The following is a 25,981-nucleotide window of genomic DNA, read 5'->3' as shown; positions in this document are numbered from 1 at the left end:
GCAACTTTACTTTTTTGGTTTTTTTTTTAAACTATTTTGTTGTTCCACCCCACAGCGTACAGAAGGAATGCATACGTTTCACTTTGTACTCATTTATAATGGTAATAGTCTCCATAGTGAGCTGCTTACAATAATGCTTTCTGGGTAAACGTTGTCACTGTATGAACCATCATCAAAGTTTACTTCATAGAAAGTCTGCGTTGTCGTGCCAATCACTTTACATCTGTAGTAGAGTCCATTCCGGTTCTTTGTGATCACAGTCTGTCCAAGGGTAACTTCCCTTCGAAATGGAATCTGTGTTGAAGAGAAAAGGGAGAAATTGGCAGTCAGAAAAGCTGAGTTAAAAATACAGGTGCAGAGACACTGTCCTATAAAAACTGCAGAAATTAAAAAAAAAGATTAAAAAACATCCAACAAACTTACATTCTGGTTAGCTGCTTTGTGTTTGAAGCAAGTGATGGACACGACGTAGGGCCAGTCATCCGGCTCCATGGGTACGCCAGCCGCGTGCGCACAGGTCACGTGGAAGGAAGTGGAGCAGTGCTCATAGGAGCACTGGATGCAGGCACCAGACACTTTCTTCATCCGCTTCCGACAGTACACGCATTTCTGAAACACAAGTTAGCATTATGCAGACAGCCCACAGCAGCTTTAACGCAACATATTGGCATCCTGGTAACAGACAGGGTCAAAAACTTCTTATTAGTGGCTACAGCGCAGAAGCCACAGCCAAAAATGTTGGTGTTTCATGCTATGACGTCAAATCTAACTCTGCCAGAATTGCCTGTCCAGCTCTATACATTTGCCTGGAGTCACCTGTAAGCCAAGTTAGTACCCGCCGTAGTTTCTTATCATTCCCACAACCACAACACCTACCAGTAATTCAGCCCTCCAGAACCATACTGGATGGTGAAGCAGAATAAAATACAATGTGAGACTATGCTCACAGGAGGACTGTAAGAAAGGAGGACCTAACAGGCATGCACGTCAGTATTATTAAAGAACTGCTTATTAATACTCATCCTCCTTAGATATATAAAATATACCTATCTTATTTCAAACTGCAGCTAGGCCATCGCAGACACTGCAGAAAAATAATGTTTAATTTTTGGAAAGAACAGACCAGAGGATAACTGTGTAATAGTTTGTCCTATTATGTTTAATGGAACATTTTTTCTATCAGATCTAATAGAATATCATTTCATGTACTGGAACAATGGTAGGGTTTTCTGTTGCCGTTTGTTTTTTTTTACATACAAACATACCAATTGTAAGTGTTTTATTACTATCCATGTCAGATTACTGGAGATAACTCAGAAGAAATTAAAACATTGTACCAAACATCAGAATTACAAAGGGAAAAAAACGTATGTAACCTTTTAGCTTTTTAAAATCATTTTCTGCAAAGCAGATCTGCTTATTAGACCTATCTAATTAGACAGCATTTAGAGGAGACAGGTAAGCGACTTAAGGCATGCGACTGCCTTAAAAAGAAATCTAAAAAAGATTGGAAGCAGGCATTAAGTGTCAGTGGGAAACAAGATAAATCTCCTCCTTAACAGCACCAAATTCTTGTTTAAAGCTTCTCAGAAATACATGAGATTAGATTTTGGTAATCCCAATCTAAAGAAATTTAAGTTGGACGCTTGGAAATATTTCCAGGCAACTATTTGGAAACACCGTTATTAGGCTTTTAACATCTTAAGTCTAGAGGATCTGTCACTGATCGATGAAAGCTCCTTTACCTTAGCCGAGACTTCTTAGACAAGGCAAATCAAGGAAAATTTAATATCACACATGAGATGAACATGCATTTTACTTGTTAGAATGAATTGCACTACTTAAAACAGCTCGTATAAATAAAATCCTGAGAGATATTATATGCCTGTGAATCCAACTATACAGCCACGTAATTTATTTATTACAGAGAAATAATTTCCATACACAAGGAGGAACAGAGGAAAGCAATAATTTTTAGTGCCCATTTCCAGATGACTGTCTCCAAAGCACATTACTCTGGCTTGCTCCAAACACTGCCCCCCAAGTTTGATTGACGGCCTCCCTCCCAACCCATCCGCCCACCTTAATATAAATGTCCTATAAACATATTCTGATATTACGCATAACAGTCTTTCTCTCTGCAGTGTCTGATATTAAACAGGGCCTTTCTTTCCCTCTTTAAATCTTCACAGCTTCTCGTTTACCTCACTTTCATTAAAGCAGCGCTCCAAGTATGCAACATATCAGAACTCATAACCCCAATTGTAAGGTTCTTATGAATTGCTACATCCCATGGGATCAGCATTGTAATGTGAGCTTCCTGAGGACACACAATAAGCCTGTGCAAACCCCAGAAGTACAAATTCACTCTGCTCCTAGATCTGGGCTAACTGAGAAATGTATCCTCAAAAATGTTAAGAGTAATACCGCATATAAACAATCCCACGCACACAAAATAAGAATTGCCAAATTTCAACGTTGTATTTGTGTTATCATAGTCCATGGGGCCTAGCTAAGAGCCCCGCTGCGCTACAACCCATTGCCAAGGCAAATAAAAGACCAGTCCTTCTGCAAAGACTATTTCTCTTTTCCTTCAAAGCAAAACATACAAAAGAAAGGCAGATACCTTCTTCCTTCTTTCTCTGCAAGCTAACCCCTCCCTGACTGGGACCTATCCCCCAAGTATATGAAATAAGTCACATTCACTTCCTGTGAATTAAATTAAGTCAGTACGTTTACACCGAAGATTAATTTGGCCTTTTTACTGAAACTAACAAAAGCCAGGAAATTCAAAGTCAGGGCCTTAGTGTTGCCAGAATGTGTTTTTTTCGTATTTAATAAGCTACGCCTTTATCGCGCTGTAAACCACGTTCAAAAGCCAGATAAGCACCCCAGCAAAGTGCACAGCAGGAACACGGCACTGAAAGCAAGTCAATAGCAATGAGATCTCATTATTAATCTGTCAATACCTAATTCTCTCGCCAGCAGGGACAACTGCTGATATGCAGTGTGCTCAATACTGCCTCTCACGGGAGTATTAACCCTGAAGTATCAGGAATCTGCCTTTATTGATGCAAACAGGTTTCTTCCAAGCCAGAAGGATTAGCATGCATCTAATGACACCCCGATGGTAGACGGATTCCTTACGGCAGGCAAAAGAGCTACAGAATTGGAATCTTGAGAGCAAATATGATCACAGGATAAAGAAAAACGAGGGCTACAGTAAGACTGAAATGTAGAAGATGGTGAAAGGAGTGAAAACGTTGAAGATCTGGAAGTGTGGGAGATGTGATGAGCAGAAGCACCAGCACTAGGTACTACAGTGAAGCAGCACATGCAAGATTGAAGACATTTCCTCGGGGAGAGGAGATGTGAGAAGGTCTAAAGCACAGGAGAAAAATCTTCAGAATAAATGCACACCGGAGAGTTGGGTCATAGCTGAGAGTAAGAAATGGGCTGTCTCCTGCTTGATGAACACCGCAATTCATTTACTCCACTGAGGAATGACAGCTAATTATTCCAAATTTCCGCGTCATAAATAATTTACGCACAGAGGCCCATAATACACCATTAATCAGGAAGCATGCAAGCTGCATTCCTTGAATGATGCAATACCCACAAACGAACTCAGGAGTCTGGGATGAAAAAGGGAGGCCTGGTGTGGGCTTGAAGAACAGAAGATATTCTTTAAACAAGGCACTGCAATTCCTTGACGCATCAGCCCTACCACAGTAACTTAAAAAAATAAAATAAAACCAAAAAAATAATCACAGGTAATTCTTATCTATTCACTTCAACAACTCACAACCTTCGCATAATTTCTACTATCCTTTTCCATCTTTTTCAGCATGAAAGGCCACCTCTCAAATTTTATCTACCACTGCATCAACACCACCAATGGCAAATCATCAGATCCACAACCTTTTAGTCCCCTTCACTTCATCTTCCTAAATATATCTGCACATCTTCACCCCCGCAAAAAAAAAAAAAAAAAAACTGATATCCCCCGTCAGTATCCTCCCCTGACTCCCTCGTGTGCTCCACAAATTATCTGCAAAATCCTTACTATTAAGAAAACTCTCCCCAATGGCTCACGAACATGTTTCCCCACACACGCTCACCCCATTTAAATTTCCTCTGTACTCCACACACTACCCCAATGCTGCCTGTAGAAGCACCACTGCCTTTCAAGTTTTAGCTCCAGATAGTTTATTTGCTTTCTTTCCTGCACCAAATGACACTCAACGTCACGTTATATGTGGTGGCAACACCAACAAACTGTTTTCAACAGACGTTGATGGTGCATGCATACATACTGTAAAGGCACTTCTAAATATGACCAGCAGAGCTGAATGATTTTTATAATCATTAATTAGCCTACAAGCCTACTAGACTCTGTGAGTTGAAGTGCTTCTTATCAAAATGCTCCACCTTCCCTCAGATATGAAGAAAGCACAAGGTGTAAATGGAATACAAAGCTGAAGAGATCAACAAAACTACAAAGCTTTAATTCAGGAACAGAAGATGTGTATGTAGCAGGTCTGTGTAGACGCTTCGGATGGAATAGCCAATGTCGCAGAACAGATTGAAGCAACAAAGTTTTAGTTTAGCTTAGCCAGTACATTAATACTGCCCTGGCTCTATACAATTGTAAGGTAGCCACAGAAGAGTTAAAGAATTAAGTCATAATGTTTCCTTGTGAGGCTCCATTAAGCAATACAAGTAAGTCTTGTGTAAAAGGATTTTCAGTTCATCGTTACAAGTGCTGGTAATGAAGAGGATGCATGCTGGAAATGTCAGATGATCCATAAAGACCCAGTGCTGTAAGATTTATCACTCTCACATCACACCGCTCCATCACTCCACCTGAATAATGAATGCTTTTTACATTCACATTTGTGTACAAAACCCATTTGCACAACAGAGAAATAACTCTGGAAGCAGACAGAGATTCTTCCTAATCTCTCACCCAGCCCTGCCTGGGCTGCCTGCACTAAATAGCTGCACAGTTAACAAATACATCAGTCCTAACCAATACATCACTGCTAACTTCACCTTCCCCCATACCACACTCTCAACTGTCATCCAACTGATCTCTGCATAAAAAAAGCAGCAAAAGCACAATTTATTTTGCAATAACGCACTATAGCGATGGAGCATTAACTAACATGAAGATTAATTGCTCTGAGCTAATGAATCATCCATTACTAATCCCTCAGATGAGGTTATTTGCAGCTAAGTAACAAGTTGTAGCTGGACTTTTTATTAAGGTCTTTGCAGAGCCTCGCCTTGCAGTCACGGTCACAAAGATGTATTAATTTCTACAATAAATTTCTTGATGGACAAAGAGAAATACTTTAAGGAAAGTCGAATCTAATTAGAGATGAACAGGTCAGCATGTCAGCTTCTTTCCAGTTACTATCTCCCGTCACACTGCTGCCATGCAGTAGGTTTCAGGTAGGTTAGCCCCAAATGTGGAGTGGGCAAATACCTCAGGCTCTGCCTAGGGTAAGATAAAAGCACACTCCTAGGGAGTAAAGGCAGATCAGGTAATCACAACTCTTTTGTACGTCAAGGCACTGAGAGAGCACCTCAAGAAGCCAAGCAAACAATACAGCTTCCTTGGCATTTGTGAGAAATAACTGTGAACACAAAAATCAAAAGAAACCTACCAGTTTCCATCTCTGCTCTGGAATAGCGCTGATATCCACAGGATGACGCTCTATTACATTGAGAAAACGGGCCTCAGGGACAGCAATAGCACAGATTATATGGATCCACCTGGAAAAAAAAAAGGTTGGGAGAAAACAGAGTATACTATTATTTGAATTAAACACTCAAGAGGGCAGTTAACATTTCTCTGACTCCATCACCTACAGTACCAAGGCATGTTTATGGTGGTTGGCAGCCTTAGCAATGTTACCAACCGATTCGTTAATCACGGTCACACAAGGTAAAGGTCTCTGGAAAAACAGGGCTCAACCTTCTTATGCACTTGATAGTGCATGACACTAAACATTTTCTGAAAAGACTTTTCACTGAGAATGAACCAAATTTAAGAATGCTCACACCCAAGTAAGCCTGATGTTTTCAACATGGTCTAGAGTGTAAGATGGTAGTTATTCAAACTCACCCTGCTAATTTAGTGAATAGCAGTTACCTTCATAACGCCAAAACTTGTTGTTACAATGGGCACTGAGACCAAACTCGCAAAACTAGAGGATGAGGTGCAATATAAAAGGACAAAAATATTTAAAAACATTACTTACCGCCCATCAGTGGTCATCTGAAGAGCTCCTCCCCTGAGATTACACAGGCAACATTCCTGTAGTAACAAAACCACTTCAGAGAGGACTGAAAAGGTCTGCCAGACCTTTCACAAAAAGCTGACTACATCTGCAATGCAAACCGTATCCTCCCACCACCCAGCTCTGTGGAGGTATGTAATCAACCCACACAGTCAGTTTTCTTTCATCTCCAGAAGAGTAGATGCTTACCGCTGCCCATGCGTTGGCTGAGCACCGTGAGCAAGACCAGCTTTCATTCACCAAATCTGGACGTATTCCATAACAGCCTGAAAGAAATGAATTTATACCCAGAGTTATGCTAATATTTCTGTAGTACTGAGTTATCGACTGTTCAATTCACGAGGGAAAGGACAGTCTCAAATTACTGAATTAAACTTAAAAGAAGTTATTCATAAAGCACTGCGATTGCCACAATAACTCGATTTATAAAAATCATCCACTTAACCACACAAACATTTTGTCAAAAAAAGTCAATAATATAGATTCACAGCTGTCTCCTGTATCTGAAGTCTCTTTTCATCACGCTGCAAACCAAGGAAGCAGATTCAACCCAACCCTAGAAAATGGGCAGGGGTGGTGAATCTTAAACTGATCTGAAAGAGAGACAGACACCTTTAACTGAAGTACTTCTGGAGCTCAGAATGGGGAAGAATAGGCTGGAATTTAATCACTGATTTCTTGCTTCAAGTCTACAGGCATCTTTACAATGGGATCTGAGGAAGAAATAGACTGACTGAACCCCCAATTCTCCTTTAACAACGACCCTAAAGGAACAAGAAAAATATGCTCTTTTGATGGATTTTGTCAACACTCTAAAAACCTAGAAAGCTTTGCAAAAGCTTTCTTCTCTGTTTGTCCTTGTTGTTGTCATAACCTATCACAGCTGGGTGAAGGCACTTCTCAGGAACAAGTAGGTTGCCAACTGGTTTTACAGCATGCTGCCAGATAAACCCAAGTACAACTGAGCCCTGCAATCCTGTAATAAAGCAAATGGATTCTCTGCAGCAAAGTCAAAGGGATATCACAGTTTTGCTGTACAAACAGTGACAAGGAAACAAGAAGACACTCAAGACCACATCAGAATAGAATGCAGAGAGTAAATCCCATTCACAGGGTAAGGCACAGCTAAATCAAAAATCTGAATTTCTCTGCACCCTTTCTGAGACTGTGGATTAACATCAGTGTGCCCGCATCACTCTCTCCCTAAATCAGTTTGGCCACTGAAACCACTTTGATAGACTAGTGTATTGAAGACGTATGGATGTAGAAGACAGCATCACTGTTCTGATTGCTAGAGACACCACAGTCTGGGAAGAAAGAAAAGTCTTTATCCCCACACTTGTTCCTTATCACATGCTCTTATTAGCCAGAAGTGACCATAATCACAGACACAGTATGGAAATAGAAGTTGTACTTTAGTTCTCCACAAGAGACAGCCAAGCTGAGCTGCATGGTGACATGTGGACTATAAAATTGGAACAACAAAAGTAATTCCAGCTGATGCAAGTCAAATAAGATTTCCCATCTGTCAAGATGAAACAGCTGAACAGTAATTTGTCACATCTCCTGGTACAAGTGCAAATGTTAACTAGATGTCATACAATCTACAACGAAGGTACACTCTACAAGGATTAATCAGATCTTCTTTTAGACATAACTACCAGGGAAACAAACAGACATATGTTCCTTTTTGTTAATCAAGTGCCAATCCTACAAATAGCAACACAGGCACTAATAAAAATATATCTCAGCAACTACTCTATCTCTGATGTACACAAGAACAAGACAACCTAACCAACCTTACCTTACCCAAGGCCGATATAGGAACAAGCAAAAAGAGTGCAATCAGCTTTGTGATTTCTGCTTTAGTGCAAAAAATGAAAGACGACAAAATGAGGGATCTTTTATGTGAGGCACAGAAGAATTGGCCAACAAAACAAACAGTAAAAAGTGCATTTGTGTACATTTTAAGAACAGTTACTGCCAAGATGACCTCGAATATACACACATACTAGTACCAGAAAAGGAAGGAGCGGGAGTGACAGGAATAGCAAGCATGCCTAGGAGGTATTCAAATATAGGTGACACAAATACAAACTTGAGAGTTTCTGAATATCCAAAACAGTTCGGTGAAGAAGGAAACACTCACTAGCATGAACCTGCAGGCAGCATTTGGCACAGGATATCAAGGGACTGGTTCCATCTTCTCCAATATAGGAATTTGAAGGAAGGGGCTCTGTGTTTTCTCCACTTGAGGTAAAGCACATCTCTGGGATCAGAGGCTTGGTCTTTTGTCCACACTTAGAAAGGTGGACAAAGGAGGTGGTCTCCCCTGCAGAGACTGGGGCAGCTTCCTTATCCACCTGTAAAGACTTAGAGAGAAAATTGCATCGTAAGAATCTCCTCTTCCCCGGTCACAGCTTTAACCTTAAAGTCAAAGCACTTCCCCTGCAAAAAAAGTCATCCTCTCCTGTCATCCAACACCTGACCCCATGCAGAACAAATAAGGAACTTTAGGATGTAACTTCTCATGCACACCTCCACCCCCACCCTTTTGCTCCTCTCCCTTCCTTAGGCCTGCATTTGGATTCATAATTTATTTTGAAAGCTGAAGGAAATATTAGAATAATAAGAAGTTTTCCCTGTTTTTCTTCTGTAAAAATCTCAATTCCTAAATTGCAGCTAAAAATACCAAGGGGGAAAAATATATTAATAAAAGTAAGACGTCCTTCTCCTCCCCACGACACTCCCATCCTTTTGGCATTCTTCCCTATTCTTTCTGCAACAATTTCTCCAGAAGAACATTTCAAGGTTTCTGGTAGCAGAGCTGAGTTAAAAACAAAGGATTAAAACAGCCCAGCTATAGCCAGTTTTCCTCACAACCATTATATAACCAATCAGCAATCCTGAATACACATTTTATTTTTGGTCTGTATAATAAATTAAGAGATTTATAATTGGAGAATGAGGTGGGTTCTGCTTTTTTCAGAAAAAGCTTCCAGCACATACATATGAATACACTGCATGTATTCCTATCGGATACAAATAGCCAAATTTGGCTCTACAACCATGCAAAAATGACTCAATACACAACTGGACAAATAAATAATTCACCTGATAAATTTTGCCTTTCAGCTCATAACATAACCCAAAGCGTATTAGTAGTTTCTAAAGAATGATGTATATGCTTGTTGAGTACATTCTCATTTTGCTGCTTGTTTGCATATATTCAAAAGTCCAGGCACAGATCTAAACAAGAGTGATCACAGCCCAACATGGCACTGCTTTGCTGCATGAAATACTGTTTGCAGTGCAAACCCATGTACATGTGATTTAAATAATTAAAGCTGAGAAAGCCAGAGAAGCCAGGACAGATAAAAAAGGCTAGACCCACTGCCTCTGCCAGATCCAAACGTGCTTCTCTGACACAAATTTGTATGAGACTTCCCATTTTATTACAGAGGTCTGCATCGTAACTTGCACAGTAGTTACCATTTAGTACCCAGCACTGATGCATCCACCAGAGAAGATTTGGAAATTACCTGGTTATATGGGTAGAAGAGGGTACAGACAGCACAGTATGGCTCACTCAGTGCAGCAGCTGCATTGAATTTTCGTTCAGCTGGGAAATTATGTGCTTTATTCTTCCACTGAAGGGAAAGTAAAGATTTCAAAGCCTCTGGGTCGCTCATATCTTCCTCCCCAGAAAATGGAAACGTTTCTAGAAAAAAAAATATCCCCAAACGATGGACAGGCTTTAGGACAGGCAAAATGTAGTGGCAAGGTAGGGTTAAACAGCTTATGTTTCAACAACACCACTTGAATAATTAAGAACAGTCAACCCATCCATGGTACTTCACACGTGTCTCAAATACTTCTTTAAGTGGATACAATCTCCACTTAATTGGTAGGACAGATAAGGTGGAGACACCAATGACCTGATGAAATCATCCATGAGGAAGAAGAAGAAAGGGGATCTGTATTTATTGCCCTCCTAACTCTCCACTTCCCTAGCCCTAGAAACCTACAGCATCCTTTTAATGAGGCCAAGTTCAAGAAACATGATGCAAGTGCAAGGAAATCCCCCTGTCCTTTCCCCAGCTGGGAGCTGTGCTCTAACAGCTATGCATGTGGTACGTGCTGCCTTGGTGAGGCTAACCCCCTTCTCCCAGCTGTCAGCAGCAAGGCCATTTCAACCTTCACAAAGCGCCTCCTGTACCTGGTTCTGCAAACACCAATGCTGCCCAGGAGATGCACACGGTTCAAGTTTTCCTTTTACTTTTCTGCAGCTGCTTCACAGCAACTTCCACCGGGCGCACACCGCTAAGCCTTCAATTCACATTCATCACCACCTTTCCTTCTGCCAGAGCTCTGATCGGTACTGCTTGTGCTAATTAGCTTGCTAATTCTTTGTTTTTACAAAACCTTTAAAAGGCCCTTGGTATTTTATGATTAAACCACCACTGAATCCATTCGTGCCAGTCCAGGGGTCCAAGTTTCTTACCGGTCATTATTAAGGAGTTTTGAGTCACTACAAGTGTTAAAGAAATTTGCCATGCAAGCCTAAGTGTAAACAGCTCAAAGCATCACCCATCTGCAAAGCACCCAAAAGACCAGCTTTGGCCAGGGGAACTCAAAACATCTTGGTGGAGCATCATCCCCAGAGCCCAGCACATCAAACAACATTGCTCACTGCTAATTACTGGAAATCCGCAGTTAATGCTCTCCTCTCAAAGAATCTAAGCCTCTTCTCCATTCCTACCTCCCCTTCTGTATTTTCAAATTCTTATGCTGCTGAAAAAGATAGGAGGAACTTTCAGGAAAACACTTACAGCTAAGTTTACATCTGAGATTTTGAATGCTCCTTCCAAGTAATTTGAGACGTATTTGTCAGACAACGTGGGAAATTTGGTTGTTTGATCAATCCTTTTTTGAGATTATAAACAGTGTTTGTCTTTGTCACTCTAACATGATGATTCCTTTCTAAAATATCTTTGCTTTCTCACTGCAGTTTTATGTTGGACTAAAACTGGTATCCACGGGCTGACAAGAACTGCTAATAGCTCAGCCTTTTCCACAATACTGCACAGCATTCTGGTAAAAGGGGAAACAAAAAGGAACAGCCTTGCCAGTGGCTGAGCGAGGCGTCCCTTCTTAGTGGAAGATAATGTTTGCACCATGCACTGACTGCCAGTTCAGGCAGCATCAGCACACAGCTGGCTCTCTAACAGAACGGATTTACAAGGACATGTTTTAACAGTGGTTATTTCAGCTAAACACGCTTACCAGTTCACATCTTGTGTAGGGTACAGCTGAAATTAAAAAGATCAGTGACCCTGGGTATGCAGATTGATACTACCACGATGGATTTTCAAAGCACAGCTCAACAGTCACCTCTTAAAGAAATCAAGCACCTTTAAGGAATTTTTGAGACGTGAGCCAAAACCAAACCACGTGTTTCTCCAACTTTTAATCAAAGCGTATCAGGAGACGGGGAAGGATTTATGATACCAGTGAAATCAATGAAAGCTGATTGGAAACCAGCATCATAATCCATATTGACAGGGGAAGAGTAAAAAGGAAATGACTCTTGTATGTGATCATCACCTTCATTCATCCCAGGATGGATTCCAGGTGAGCCACAGTATTCACGATGGCTCCTGTGTCTCCAAAGCAACTTACACACAGGGAGAAAAGGCTTGCAGTTTGTCTCAATTGAATGTTAGTGTAGAATATTGCGTTCCCTTAATTTATATGCTCACTTTTCCTCACTGCAGCCTCCAGATCATCCTTATACATTAGCCCTGAAAAAGCACGGAGTGCAGAGAGCTGCTTCTATTCCCTTGCGGGGAAGAGAAGAATTTGTTTGATCAGATTTTGCCCAGCAGTGCTGTAAATCAGTCCCCAAGAAATGCCAGCTCTCACAGAAGCGGCTCCTGAGTCAGCCAGCTAAGTCCCCATACACCATCCAACAAGTCAAAACAGTGAAAGGAATCTGTCTAATGAGGATCCTTCAGCACAGAGTTTGTTGCAAAGTACACCAAAACAAGATAACTAACTAGACTCAACTGCTTTTCTACACTTCGCTCCACATTACACATATGCAGGATATCAAATGCATCATCCTCAGCAAGGAGATGGAGGTACGTATGTACAGCATACCCTACTGCCACACCAGGTTTCTTTAAAATGTGTTCTCTGTCTTGTGTCCTTCTGAATGTAAAGCTTTAAGTTCCTTAAAAGCTGGGACTGGCACCTGCACCTTCAAGCACCTGTGTGAAAAATCTTACTATGGAGTTTCTGTATTCTGAATATTTTATAATGTAGGCAAGACCCAGAAGTGGTAAATTATACCACACTACAACACAAGTGAGAAGTAAGAGACCTTTTTATGTTTTTCTCCCCCTTTTGCCCAGATACTATGGAATTTACAGTGACTGGAATTGTGGGAAAAGAAAAATCAGTGTACAGTCAAGCACTGAGAGACTTTCTAATTCTCATTTCTGGACCTGTTATGAAACGTTGGACCCCAACATTGACATCAATCAAAAAAATAACAAAAAAGTTAGAATTTACCATCCCTATACACATAACAGCAGACCTTATATCCACCTCCCTCTGAAGAGATCTCATATGAATGAAACAGCTAAGAAGAAGCTTTAACTTTGTTATTTACTATGAACTCTTACCTCCCTTTGCTCAAAATGTTGCCTCATTCTGCAACCAGCAAAGTACTTTTCTTGATAGAAAAAAGGATGGGAGGTGAGAAGGGACTCCTCCTACAGATGTATTTGCTTCTAGCCGGGTTATCAGAACGGGAACATGCTGCATTTCCTACCATTTTCTAAGTATAACGCAAAAACTCTCAAGCCATCCAATTTTGTTAATCGGCTTCAGCAATTTTTCCACGTTAGACAAGACACACAAAGCAGTCTCCATGCTAGTGCAGCACTCACCCTCATCACTCGAGGTCTCCTGTTTAACGACTGACAACGGGGAGCGGGTTGGGGGTTTGCCCAGTGGATGACGACGACTTTTCTTTATCTCCATCTTCATTTTTGAAAAAGCAGCGGTCTGTAACAAACCAGAACGAGCTAGATGGGAACCCCAAAATCTACTGGCAAGCAAAGGAGACTACAGGACAACAGAAGCAGAATACTTGTCATAAAGAATTGCTGAATTTACATAGCCAACTTTTCATTGCCTTTTGGCTGAATCAATAAAGCCTCCCAAGCCAATTAGTGTAGTAGATAAAGCCAATTCTGTCTCCTAAGATGTCAGGTACAGGTAAACTGCAATGTTTTCTTAAAGCCAGAACAGCTTCATAGCAGCTTCAAATCTGCCACTTCCATTGCCTTACGAGTAGTCTGGGTCTACCACACAAACAGCTAGAAAATCTACTATGAAAATTATGTGCAGGGCATATAGGATCAGAAACATTTTACTAGAGCATTACAGTGCATTTTATGACAAATGTATTTATAGTGTACTGTACCTACTGCCTTGCGCACCATCCAACACTGTAAATCCTGCATACATACCAATCATAGTGGCTCACAGTCCTTTTTTGGTGAAAGGCACCGAACACATTACAGGTAAGCTACTTAGTACTAGATATCTAATACCTAGATGGTGCTAGGTATCTAATTTCTAGATATCTAGTCCTAGATATCTAATTTCTGAACATTTGCCTCATTCCTCTTTTGAAAACGGTCCTCAAGAAAGCACTCACCAAGGGAAAAAAGATGCCTGCAATAGATTATATGTCATGAACTGTATTGTCCATGAAAAAGTTATGTCTGCCAACTTTTCCAACTCTAGGTTCTCATTACGGAAAAGATCCGAAGGCAACACTACAGCAGGTCAATACCTGGAAGCATAAAGCACATGCTATCAGCTGGAGACGTCAGAAACAAGGCAGAAGAATTATCGAAATGCTGGTGCAATCCAAGTTCCCCTGGTGACTACTTGGTTTTCATCATTGTCTTGGAGCAGCTGCTCTGCAGCAGCCATTTACTTGCAGGGTCTTCCCCGCCTAGCCTTTAGGTTGATCATTCCAGTAATTTCTATGTTTATTAATAGCAGGAAAAGCCATTCCCTATTTTATCTTTTGCAGACAATAACGAGTTTTATTAATGAGCTAGCATCAATACAACGACTTACTACAGACTGAAGCATGAGAAAATAACCTCTTCCTGTCCAAGCAATCTATGGCACACCACCATGGCACTATTGCACTAGAGGCTCGGGCAGAAGTTAGGACTCCTGTACTCAGCTCGTTGCTCAAATCAGCAAATCTTACAGTCACTTCCTCAGTCACGCATACCTGCAGATCACTGACCTCTGTAGCAATCTCTGTATTTCCTGCTTCTGCGTTCTCCTCCTCCTTCACAGGGATTTCCAAAGGGACCGTCTGTTCCCGCCAGCCTGGACTTTTTTGTGTCGCAAACTGCTCGAACGCCTGCTGGCAGGACATGCGCTCCTTGTCAAACACCACCTTTTTGGTCCGTGGAACCACATAAAGCATGGGAATGATAGGCCGGGGCTTAAAGTCATCTTCCTCAACCGGCGTCTCCGAGGGCTGGATTATGTTCAGGGGAGCCGGGGGCAAGCTTTTTTCTGCTGTGGACGACGTGGGTACTGCTGCGGGTACTGGTGGCCGTGCTGCTGGTGCCTCTTCCTCTGCCAGCTGCTGCTGCGGTGCCGGTGGCAGGGGTGGCTGCTGCTGCTGAGGCTGCGGTGCTTGCAGATGGTGCTGGTGTTGATGGAAAAGGTGCTTCTTCTTCCTCTCACCTTTTACTTTCGGAGGACGGGCCTTTACTTTGCAGTCACCTGTTTCAAGAAATAGGCAACAATCAGCTTCACATGTCAAGATTGTCAGGCATTTGATTTTTCACCCTTCCACAACCTCTCTGGGCAACCTGTGTCGGTATTCAGTCGAGAAGAATTGAACAAAGACACCCAAATCGTAATTATTGAAGATTTCTACTGTAAGGCCTTTAAAAACAACACCTTTAAAGCATGAATCAAATACAGCATTGAACTACGTCTACTACAGACACCGTGCCAGTACTGGTTACTGAGATATCCTTTCCTAATACTTGCTCCATTTGTCCTTGCTTCTACCTGCTTACCACCCCTCACGAAGACTCTTCCCCACCTATCTCTGCAATACAACTCTTTTAAAGGATCCACACAGTCTAATTTTACAGCAGTAATTAAAATTCCTACTGGCCCTTGTGTGAGTGTCTTTAGGTCAGGACTGGAGACGCGCTCAGAGCTTGCCGTAATCCATTTAAAGTGATGTATGTTCCCTTTGCCCAACTCTTCCCCCACTTCATGAATAAAGTTATCAGTTCACTGAAAGGAAAGTAAATAATAGATGCTCCACAGACAAACGCCAGTGCTCCATTTGTTTCATAAGAGATTGTTTTTCACCTGCAGATGCTACGACGAGATGACTTGACTGCAAAAGACCATTTCCCCACTAACGGGATGAGGATGAGGGCTGATAACAACAAAAGACTTCTCATCACATCAGCCTACTCACCCTAAAAATGAAGCTTTACTGATCCCACCCCATTCAGATTCCTCCATTAAGGACTATACTAGGCTGCCATCCAAATCTAGTAAACAGAAAATCAGGGAAGCCATCGCACACTAACGCAGCATTTGCAAGAGGGAAGGGTTTGAAAATAGAAGGTGAATAATCCCACAGTAAGACGAAGTGCCAAAATCCCTGCTGAAACCTTCTAGTGGATACCTGAGGCTGGACATTTCCCACAAGTCTGGTCTGATGACTTTATTTACATTATTTAAAAAAAAAAAAAAAGCAACAAGTCCATCCCAAATAGTATTCTTGTACTTGTGCAGGCAGTCTCTCAGATAAACTGGTTTGTTCCATCACAGAGAGAGGAATATTGAATTTCCTTAGAGAAACAAACATATTGAATGAAAGTCAAATTGGATTTTTCCCCAGTTGCACAAAACCAGATCATATTTACTCCCTATACACTCAACAAACTCTCTACCCAACAACAAAACAAATGCCATTCACCAGCTTTATTGACTTCTAAATGGGTAATTGGACAGCAGCTGCCATGCAGAACTTTGTTTAAAAGTTCCTCCATTACGATGAACAAACTAGTTTGCAAGTGAATCCATAAAAATCACAAGACAAGAGAAAGTGAAGTAAAATTCAAAGGCCTGATCTGGCTTATCATGAATACTTCTAGAAAGTAAAAGGATCTTTACGGACAAATCAATAGGGTAGGCTAGCAGAGGAATCCTTATCAGCTGCTCTTCCACAGAAGGAGAAAGGCACAAGTAGCAGAGCTAGTAACACGTGGAAAACAGGAGCATAATGATGTTAAAACTCACTTGTCTGAAGGTACTTTGAAATACTACACTGAGCTCACTGAAGTCACGGGTATCCGATACCTCTGAGGGGAAGGGGTGTTGATGGGGAAATCAAACCACTTACAGCAGAGCTCGCACCGTACCGTCGAGCAATGTGATTATCAAAAGCTGCTATCAAGAGAATGGACTTCATCCGTTAGAACAATATCCCCTGGTATCGGGCAAAGGCAATTAGAGATGGACTATAGCATCAATAATTAAGCCATAACTTTAGTTAAATTATTTGTACTGTCAACAGCTCAAAAAGCAACCGTAAAAAAGACACATTAATCTAGCAGATGCACAAGCACAGAGGTAAGATGGGAGAAAGCAGGGGAATTTTTCCAGTACCTCCCCCTAATGCAGCACTCCATCCTTCTAGATGTTGTCTGTGTTTGTGCGTAGTTGCACTCAAGGGTTTTCTTCAATCCATGTGGGAGACTGCTGCAGATGAAGTAATCCTGAAGACTGTTCCACTGTTCCAAAGTTCCTCCTAAACACTGAGTTCATGTTCCCTTTCAACAACATTCCTTACTTCTAGAAACAGAATGTTACCCTGAAGCAGTTCCTGCACACCTAACGCTTACATCTCATACGTCACCGGTGCTAACATGACTGATACAAGAGCAGAAAGCACAAGTGGTAGGAAAATGCCTTGTACGTGCTTCTAGGAATTGTGTCTGTTCAGCTGTTACCAGAACTGCATTGAGCACATTCCGTAAGTATGTATGTAGATGGACAAAGCAACTCCTAGCAATATGTTAAAAGGTTCTTTTTTTTTTTTTTCTCTCTGTGTGATTCTAGAAAAGTCCAGAAACAGTCTCCAGGAGAGAGTCCTGTGTTTTGACCCTGCTTGGTGATAATCCTTCCATCGCACTGAACAGCCTCACCTCTCAATGACTTCACATTGCAAGATTAAGCCACGTTGGAGAACCCAACCTTGGGATCCTGCCCCAAGTAAAATCCTCACAAAGCAAATGGTCATCTAAAAGGTCAGCTCTGTCTGCACTGGCTTGCTATTACGTGCAGATAACAGCAGAAAAGTTTCTATTTCTGTTTTACTGGCACCTTGATCACAGCATTATTTCATGTCACTATGTACCTGGTTTACAATCACAACCCTCAGAGTATGTGTGCGAATGCCATTTAATGAAACATGCTAGAAAATTACACATGATGACTTTACAGCTTGGCATCTCGTTGCTGCTTTTCACATTAATAAAAAAAAAATTCTCCTGTGAGATGTACGGGTTTGTAGCCCAGCTCTGCGGGACTCTCACTACGCGCAGCACAGCAGATAACACCTGCTGACTCACAGGATGTATTTATGCTGCTTAGCACACCCAGGGATGAGCAGAGCTCAAAGACTCTCTTTTTTAATTTCAAGTCCCTTGACAACCTGCTAAGAATTCTAAATTCATTAATAGCAGCGTAATAAATTATGAATATAGCGCTGAGTCATAAAGACAAAAAGAAAACACTTTAAGGTATCTGGGTGAGAAATCCTGAAAACCTCCATTTATTAATATTCAGCTAGTCCAAATAAGCAACACGAAGTGTTAAGACCTACTTTGAAACTACCAATGATTACTTTGAAATCTCATTCTTCTTCCTACTCAAGTTCATTATTTCGGGTATGAGTAGGAAATAAAAACAAATTAAAGTCAGAGCAAAAGAAAAAAGAAAGTTAAGGAGAGGAAAAAGCAAAATTGCCATAGCAGGGCCATTCAAAAAGATGCTGTGTTCCATATGAAACTGTAATACGCTTGTGAGAGGTAACAGAGACAGTACAAAGCTGGACAGTAGAGAATTCAGTGGTATTGTATTGCTATATTGCATTAAGAAACTTGTATATTTGCAATATATTTGTACAGAACAGTCACACCCAGCACTAGACCTCTCAGAAATTGCAGTGCCAACAGTCCAGTTACAGTGACACCTTCTGCAACAGTCCTGAAAATGAGTTTGTCCCTCCTGTGCTAACAGTTAAAGAGCTCTTAACATGTAGCCTAAGTGTATGATTTAGAACCTACTCGACTAGAACAAAGTTTTTATTGTTTCTCTGCTATTCTAAGGATCTCAGATCTGTCCTTGTCACTTATCTCGTCTCTCAAGGGATATCAGCATTTTCAGGCTATTTATTACAAGTATTAACTATTAAACTTGTGTAAGAGCTAAAGGCATACAATTTAACACCCTGCTGCCACTTTCAAGCTAGGGCAACAGAAATTAACAATTCACACTGCACTACTCCTGCTCTGCATGACAATGATTTTCCAGCTCCTTATCTCCCATGAAAAAGGAAAGCACACTGCCTAGCTAAGAGACCACAGAACCAAAAGACCAATTCTTTAGCCAGAGCTTCCACAAATTTCCCGTAAGATCATCATCAAGGGTCAAGAAGTAGTTTACAGCATCAGTTATCTCCATATGCAAAACAAATAATGGATACATAATGCATGAAAATGAATTTACTAGTGTTTAGGAAATGCTTGAGAATGCCTCCAAATGAGAAATAACCACTTATCCTTATGTTTTATGGGGGGAAAAAAAGGAAAAAAAAGAAAGCTTACTCCCAGCAAGAACTGCAACCCTTCATGCACAGCCAGGGAAAAAAAATATCACAAATAGAGCCTCCAGCAAGATGGCTCACATCAGGCTTTTGGACTAAACATACACATGAGGAACGCGTTACACACAAAGCACGATATCCTCAGCTTTTGCAATAGGCCTTCAGTCCTATTTTGCCTTAAGTCATGGAGTATTCCAACCAACAGCTTCAAAGAATTTTACAGATGTTGTTTGCTACAGGAGGACAATAATATTAATAAAATATTATGTGCACTCTATAGATGTGCCAAAGAGCAGGGAAAGGTTAAATGCAACCTTAGCCAATGTTGCACATAAATTGAGCCATGGATTTGTGGAAAGCAGTTGTCATATCAGCTTCTGTTCCTATTTGCCTTCCCCTCAACAGTTTGAAACCTATGCTATTATGCACAAGAAATCAAAAAGGACTGGGAGTTGTCATGGACAGCTATTAGCTTCAGCCGTGCAAAGAAAGATGAAAACTTTCCCTCCTACAGCTCCACTTGAAGAAAACCAAACCTGCAACTTGTATCATGCAGCAGCTGTGGATCCCACACAACCTAAGGCTAACTTTACTCACAGTCTGTTAAGAAATGGGGAGGAAAGGAGAGAAAGGAGAAAAGATTAATTGCACAAAGGAGTGCACAAATCTTTTCTTTTCAGACTAGGACACAAAACATATTTATTTGTTTCTTTATGAAATATTTAAAAATATTCCTCCTCTAAAATATATTTTTACAAACCTCTAATAGTTTTGGCAGAACTTTCAAGCTCTGCCAAGAAACCTATTTGGACTGAATCCTTAAACAGAAGGAAAAATCAATCGCTGTTGTAAATGATGGTGTGTTTCACTGAGCATAGATTTAATTCTGGGAAAACCTTCACTGATATTTCAACAGAAATAAACAAGAGCAGACAGGTTATTTACAAATGTGTTTTAGAGAGATAGCTTGCCCCAGTTCTTCGCTGAGGTGATCTGCTATCAGTGAGCAGGGCTCTCACCTTCTCCCTCAATCGCTTTGCTTCTCTCTTCTTCCTCTAGATCCGGCCCCCTTTTCAGTTCTTCTTTTACTTTCACATCTTCCAAGGCAGTTTCAATAGCCATGACGTCCCCAAGAGACTTCTGATCCTCTGTTTTATGTCTTCTGGGCTGACTTCTTTTTCTGTGAGACCTAGAAGTGTACAGAAGTGTGATTTGACATAAAAGAACAGCCTTCAATATATAAAACAATCACCAACTTTAAAAGCTGCATATGAAACAAAAGGAGCTTCTTTGGAGAGAAAACACAAGGTAGCTAACAATAGCTGCAGGGCAAAACAGATATCTGAAAGGAAACAGATGAACCTTGCATAACACAACATTTAAGATCCATTCACAGCAGCCATTAATTGTTCTGGTTCCTTAAAGAGCTTTTCCCACCCTAATACAAGCTCATGAGATGCAGTTAAAATCATTTTAATTGTATTTTAAATCCATTTTGCTCGTATTTCAAAAAACAGATGAAAAGATGTTATAAATCTTTCTTTCATCTTCGCTTTCCATTCCATCATTTCTTTTCATTCTCTACGTGCTTCCTTTTGGAAAACCGCTGGAAGTCTGCAAGCATCATCTTCCAGCTCTCAAACACTACCCCAGCACAGCCACTTTCTCAAAATACCAAATAGTGAATGCTTATAGCATAAGCAATAGGCAGTCTATGATTTCAGCAGTATAATTCACAGAGTCCAAGGCCTATGAAGAAGCCCAGCTAAAAAAAGTGCATGTTAACGTGTTCAGACTAATACTAACAGCTAATAGTAAGAGTGTCTTCTCTTAAGAGTCAATGTCACTACGACAAAAAGATCACAGCAGCCACAATGTGAAGGCAAATGCAAAATCAGATGCCAGGAAAATGCCTTTTGGTTGGGCCCCTACCAGGAGCCAAGCACCCACACTGCCACTCACTCCCCAGCAGGGCAGGAGGAGAAAATATGAAGAACAAAAGCAAGAAAACTGTTTAGGTTTTTCTATCCAGATACAGACAATTTAATAGGTGAAAGAAAAAGGAAATTGAGAGAGCGAAGAAAAGAAAAAAAAGGCAAAAGAAATCACTTACCACCTCCTACTTGCAGGCTAATGCCTAGCCAGTCACTGGCAACTATACCCCCCCACTCTTCTTCTTCCTCCACCCCAGTTTTTACTGCTGAGCATGACACTGCATGCCATGGAGTATTACCCCTTTGGCCAGTTTGGGCCAGCCGTCTTGGCCTCTGCCTCTCCCAGCCTGCTCACCAGCCAGGGGCCGAGTGGGAAAAGCCTTGATGCTGCACAGGCACTGCTCAGCAAAAGCCAGAACAGTGGTGCTATCAGCATTGTTCTAGCCACATGTCCAAAACATGGCCTTGTTTGGGCTGCTAGGAAGAAAGTTAACTCCATCCCAGCCAGACCCAGCCCAGGCTTCTCCTTAAAGGATTTGCCAAACAGCTCCCTTCAGTGTGGGGTGCAAGCCTATCGAGCTCCGTTTTTCAGAAGAGACTAATTCAGAAACCTGCATTTTTTACACTATAATTTTTTTTAGCATGCAGAGATTTTTGATTTTATATTTTTTGAAAACAGGATCTTCCATATGGCCTCCCTGTTGCAGGCCCTTGCATCTACCATCATGTAAGAAACCAAACCACGCTGACAGTGCATTCCCTTCCATCAGCCCAAAACTCTAGAAAAGCTGAAATTCAGCTTCACATCCCCAGCAACTCGGTTGCTAATTAGATTTGGAGTACTACAAAGTTGAGAGTCCTTAATCAGGCAACCAACAAAGGAAGGGAAAAGAAATCAACCTGAGATGAATGATTAATAGAAAGGAAAGTTGATCCATATGCACAGGAATTTATAATTGCTAGACGCCAACCATATGGTAGCACTCCAAGTATAGATGTTAACTTCGCACCTGCAAGACATTCATTAGCAGGAACACACAGCTGAACCCAGAAGGATCAACTTTTCACCAATATTTGAGGTACACACCACCTCCTTCTCCGTGTGGGGGGAAATCCAGGTGGGAGAAGACAAACCTGTAAGACTTTTCTGTTCCAGCTGAAACTTTCCATAGTTGGTGAGGAAAGCAGTAGAGTAGAATCGAGCTATTTTAAGTCAAGTGTGTGTTTTGCTGCCATTGTGTAGAACTACCAGGCAAAAATTATGTCACACAACTTCATACTCACAGGAGATAAAAAAGATCTTTTTACAGTGCTCTTTTGACTCTGAAGTTGTGGAAAAACGACCAGAGGAAGAAAGAGTACATCCGTTTAAAGAAACTGGGCTTCCAGAACTATGAGAGCTGAAGGCTGTACATTTCCAGAAGTGAAGATGTTCTGTACCTGACAATTCGCAGACCAGAAATGGGCTTTTTGTGGACTAGACTAAAACAGTCTCTTGCTGAAGCCATAAAGTAAACAAAGTGGGTTTTTTCAAGGTAACTAAGTATGAATGACCTTAGAGAAGAAATAACATATCTCTTTGCAGAGTTTAAAAGCTACAGTCTCCAAGAGAGATGGCAAAAAAGCAGCTTTGTACTCTTTGAAGTACAGACCACAAAGTGACTTAAAATTAAGTAGATACAACAGCGAAGAGGTTTGGGCAGAGGTGAATCCCATTCTTCCAGTAAAGTCCATCCTGCTGAGAAAAGTCAGTCCAAGTAAAATTGTGTCTTTCTAAGACATAAGCATAAGAGGGAGACTACTGATAAGCAGTACTAAACTGCTTGAAACCTGCTCTAGTGTAATACTGAAAAAATGTAGGAAACAATGAAGAGATAAGAAAAAAACTAGCTGGATGTTTTACAATAGCCCGGGTTAGAAGAGAGAGGCTCCTCTGCTAAGCAATAGGTTCAAACAGGGGAAACATCCTTGGTGTTACACGTGCAAACGTTAAATATACCCAAGTTACCCTGAATATCCATAGAAAGTATTCCCATAAAGAGGCTCCCAATTTCCAGACATGGGAGAACTGGATGCAGGGACCCACTGCAGTTCAGTCACAGCCCCAAGAGCAGAAATCACACCTGCTGACTCGCAGACCACCCTGTTTTCCTGAAGTTCACTACAGAAGGAAGAACTGAAAACATTTTAGGAAAATAACTTCTGGAGTGAAGCAACATTGCAGAGGTCTGTCAGCTGCCAAAACGCCCCGCTTATATCTTTAAGAGCATCCCTTTAATAGATAACACACTTTCCCTGCTCAGCATTTTAAAATAAGGGCCTAATTATTTCATGTAGGAAAGGTAAGGCACGGGATTACCACTGTGAAGCAAAACCAGGTGACTGAAAACTCCTGGAGGACAACAAAGACTAATGCTAGGGAAGGAGAGACACTCTCATTGTATATCCTTTTCTTTGATATGATACCTGAATGCAGCCAACATCATCAACTTATTAGGTCTGTAATTTTAGAACTCAAAGCCACTCATAGATCCTACCAGAGATGGCCTCAGAAACCTACAGACTAATTAAAATTTTATTTCTGGATTTCAAGGAAGTGATGTTTGAACAGAAATTACCAGCGGAACGTTACTTTTAGATGAGGCAGGACAATTTCCAGAAATTGACAACATTCGCATCTGAAATGCAACGAATGGTAGATGAGATCAGAAAGAAATAAGCTGTGTGCGCTACAGAGGAAGCGTTTTGGGTAACAGGCAGGCTAGGAATGAGAATGATGTTAAAAAAAAAAAAAGGAAAAAAAAAAGTGTAAGGGAGCATATGGAAGAGCAGACACTTTACATCTATCTGAGTACATTAAAGCCTTACGATCTTTCAGTTTCTTGCAACACAGAGTCTCACTCTTCATGCAAGCATGCCAAGGAAGGTAAGTTCTCCCAGTGGCAGCCCATTTCTAAAACACACTAGTCCAATCCCACCTGCCAAGGCAGCAGCAGCTTTTTATTGATTATCTGCTTCGGTGACCAGTTAGCTTTGCCCACATCCAGTTAACCATCGGACAAATATCACATCTCTGGCCTGGCTTTGTTCAGGTCATTGGCTGAGCACTCAAGAATGGAAAACCAGAACAGGCAGCTGAGGTTCTCTAACAGGACACAAGAGGAGATCTCAGAAAACTGCACAAATACAAGATGAAGTCTGAGAAACCTCGATGTCCGAAGATTTGCTGTGCCCTTTCAAGGAAGCAGGCATGAAAAAACTAATTGAACCAGGAAAACACTTTAGGAGTTATTGTTTTAAGAAACTTGACAGGAGAAAGAACAAAGTCATTGAAGTTGATGAGGGAAGTCACATACCGGTGTTTGTTGTCCTCTTCCTCATCTCCTATCCTATAAAGCAAGATTCCAACAGTAAAAGGTTAGCATGCCAAAATTTCAATTCAAGCATGCTGTAACACAAAAAACATGATGAACTTGCAGAAAATTAATACAGAGATCAAAGGAAGCACAAAAAGGCATGCATAAAATCCCTTTTGCAATTGACAATTTTTTCCTCCTGCCTTCTGATAAGCGAAGCTGTAAGTGTTTACTATAGATTTTTTGTCTTCTAGGATAAAAGATGGGATGTGAGGGGGCAGACAGTGTCCTACTTTCAAAAAACTTGTGCTTTTATAGTGTTTAGAAGAAACAGAACAACGAGGGAGCATATTACCCATGAAAAATTAGAAGAGCACACGAGACAGTGAGAGAGAGTTTGAACTATCCCAAACTGATAATTACCGAGTTAGAAGCTTAGCAATTAAAATCAAACACAACGCTTAGACAATTTTTTTTGGCCGTTTCTGTTGTCTGGGTGGTTGTTTTTTCGTTTGTTTTACCTGCGAAGCAATTTGGCCTTCAATTCTGCCTTCGTCTCATTCCAGGCATCTAGTTCTGGGCTAGTCAGAGCCGTGGGCTTCATATGGTCCAGGACAGCAATGTCTTTTCCTTGTTTCCATAGATCGTAACGTTCTGGTTGCAGAACCCTCACAAAGACATCCATGGAAATCTTCACCATGTCTTTGCGGCAAGTACACTGCAAGAGATTTCCAGACACCAACACCATGTCAGATCAGAGGAACTTTTCCTTTTCTCATCAGCTGAGCTTGCCTTCCTCCAGAGGCAAGCTGGCACTCTGCAGGCTTTGTCTGTAAGGCCGACCGTGGGTTACACAAGCAAGTGCACTGACACATACGTCGGTATTTCAACTCGAAAAGCATCGCCTCCACCTGCCCTGGGCAAAAGCAGAGAGAGCACAAGCTGCCATGTGCTCCAAGGTACCTGAAGACTCTGTTCCCCAACGTTTTCTTCTCTAAGCCCACCAAAACCAAGTTAGAACTTTCTTATAAATGCTACCCGGTGTATATATTACTCATCTGCTGTCTTACAGTCATTAGACAGTAATAACTTTGGTCAGTACAGACCAGAGGTCTGAGTTGGAGCTCAGACCTCCATTTCCCCTCTCAGCCAGTCTCTTCTGGAGTTTCTCAGGCTGAAAAGAGATTAGCAACACCACTTTGTAACTGAAAAAGCCTTAAAGGAACAAAAGCTTAACCTAATGACCAAGGCAGTTAAACTTCATAATTGCACGTCAAAGATGTGGCATATAAATCCTTCACTAGACAGTAAATTGCAAAACCAAAAATTAAGCACATTTTGCTGCCGGCAACGCAAGATGGTTTGAACAGACGGACAAGATCTGTTCAGCTGTGTCCAGCTTGCAAAAATTAA

General features: G+C 41.2%; 1 protein-coding gene across 3 annotated transcripts in view; it reads right to left on the bottom strand.

Moving 5' to 3' along the window:
- KDM4B (lysine demethylase 4B) overlaps positions 1-25,981 on the bottom strand; it is a 91,093-nt gene that overhangs the window by 8,056 nt on the left and 57,056 nt on the right. The window contains exons 9-20 of one of the 3 annotated variants that reach the window (XM_084302745.1): positions 25,090-25,286; positions 24,569-24,601; positions 20,298-20,467; positions 14,635-15,140; positions 13,265-13,382; positions 9,851-10,029; positions 8,458-8,680; positions 6,498-6,574; positions 6,270-6,325; positions 5,673-5,781; positions 424-609; positions 130-294 (exon numbers count right to left, since the gene is read on the bottom strand). In XM_084302745.1, coding sequence (XP_084158871.1) covers positions 130-294; positions 424-609; positions 5,673-5,781; positions 6,270-6,325; positions 6,498-6,574; positions 8,458-8,680; positions 9,851-10,029; positions 13,265-13,382; positions 14,635-15,140; positions 20,298-20,467; positions 24,569-24,601; positions 25,090-25,286 — 2,019 coding nt within the window. The remainder of the gene's footprint in view (positions 1-129; positions 295-423; positions 610-5,672; positions 5,782-6,269; positions 6,326-6,497; positions 6,575-8,457; positions 8,681-9,850; positions 10,030-13,264; positions 13,383-14,634; positions 15,141-20,297; positions 20,468-24,568; positions 24,602-25,089; positions 25,287-25,981) is intronic. The other 2 variants (XM_084302746.1, XM_084302747.1) reach the window with 2 other exon arrangements.

Source organism: Netta rufina, assembly GCF_964035555.1.
Source record: "Netta rufina genome assembly, chromosome: 28".
In the NCBI taxonomy this organism is placed as follows: domain Eukaryota; kingdom Metazoa; phylum Chordata; class Aves; order Anseriformes; family Anatidae; genus Netta; species Netta rufina.
This window is presented reverse-complemented; position numbering and strand designations above follow the sequence as displayed.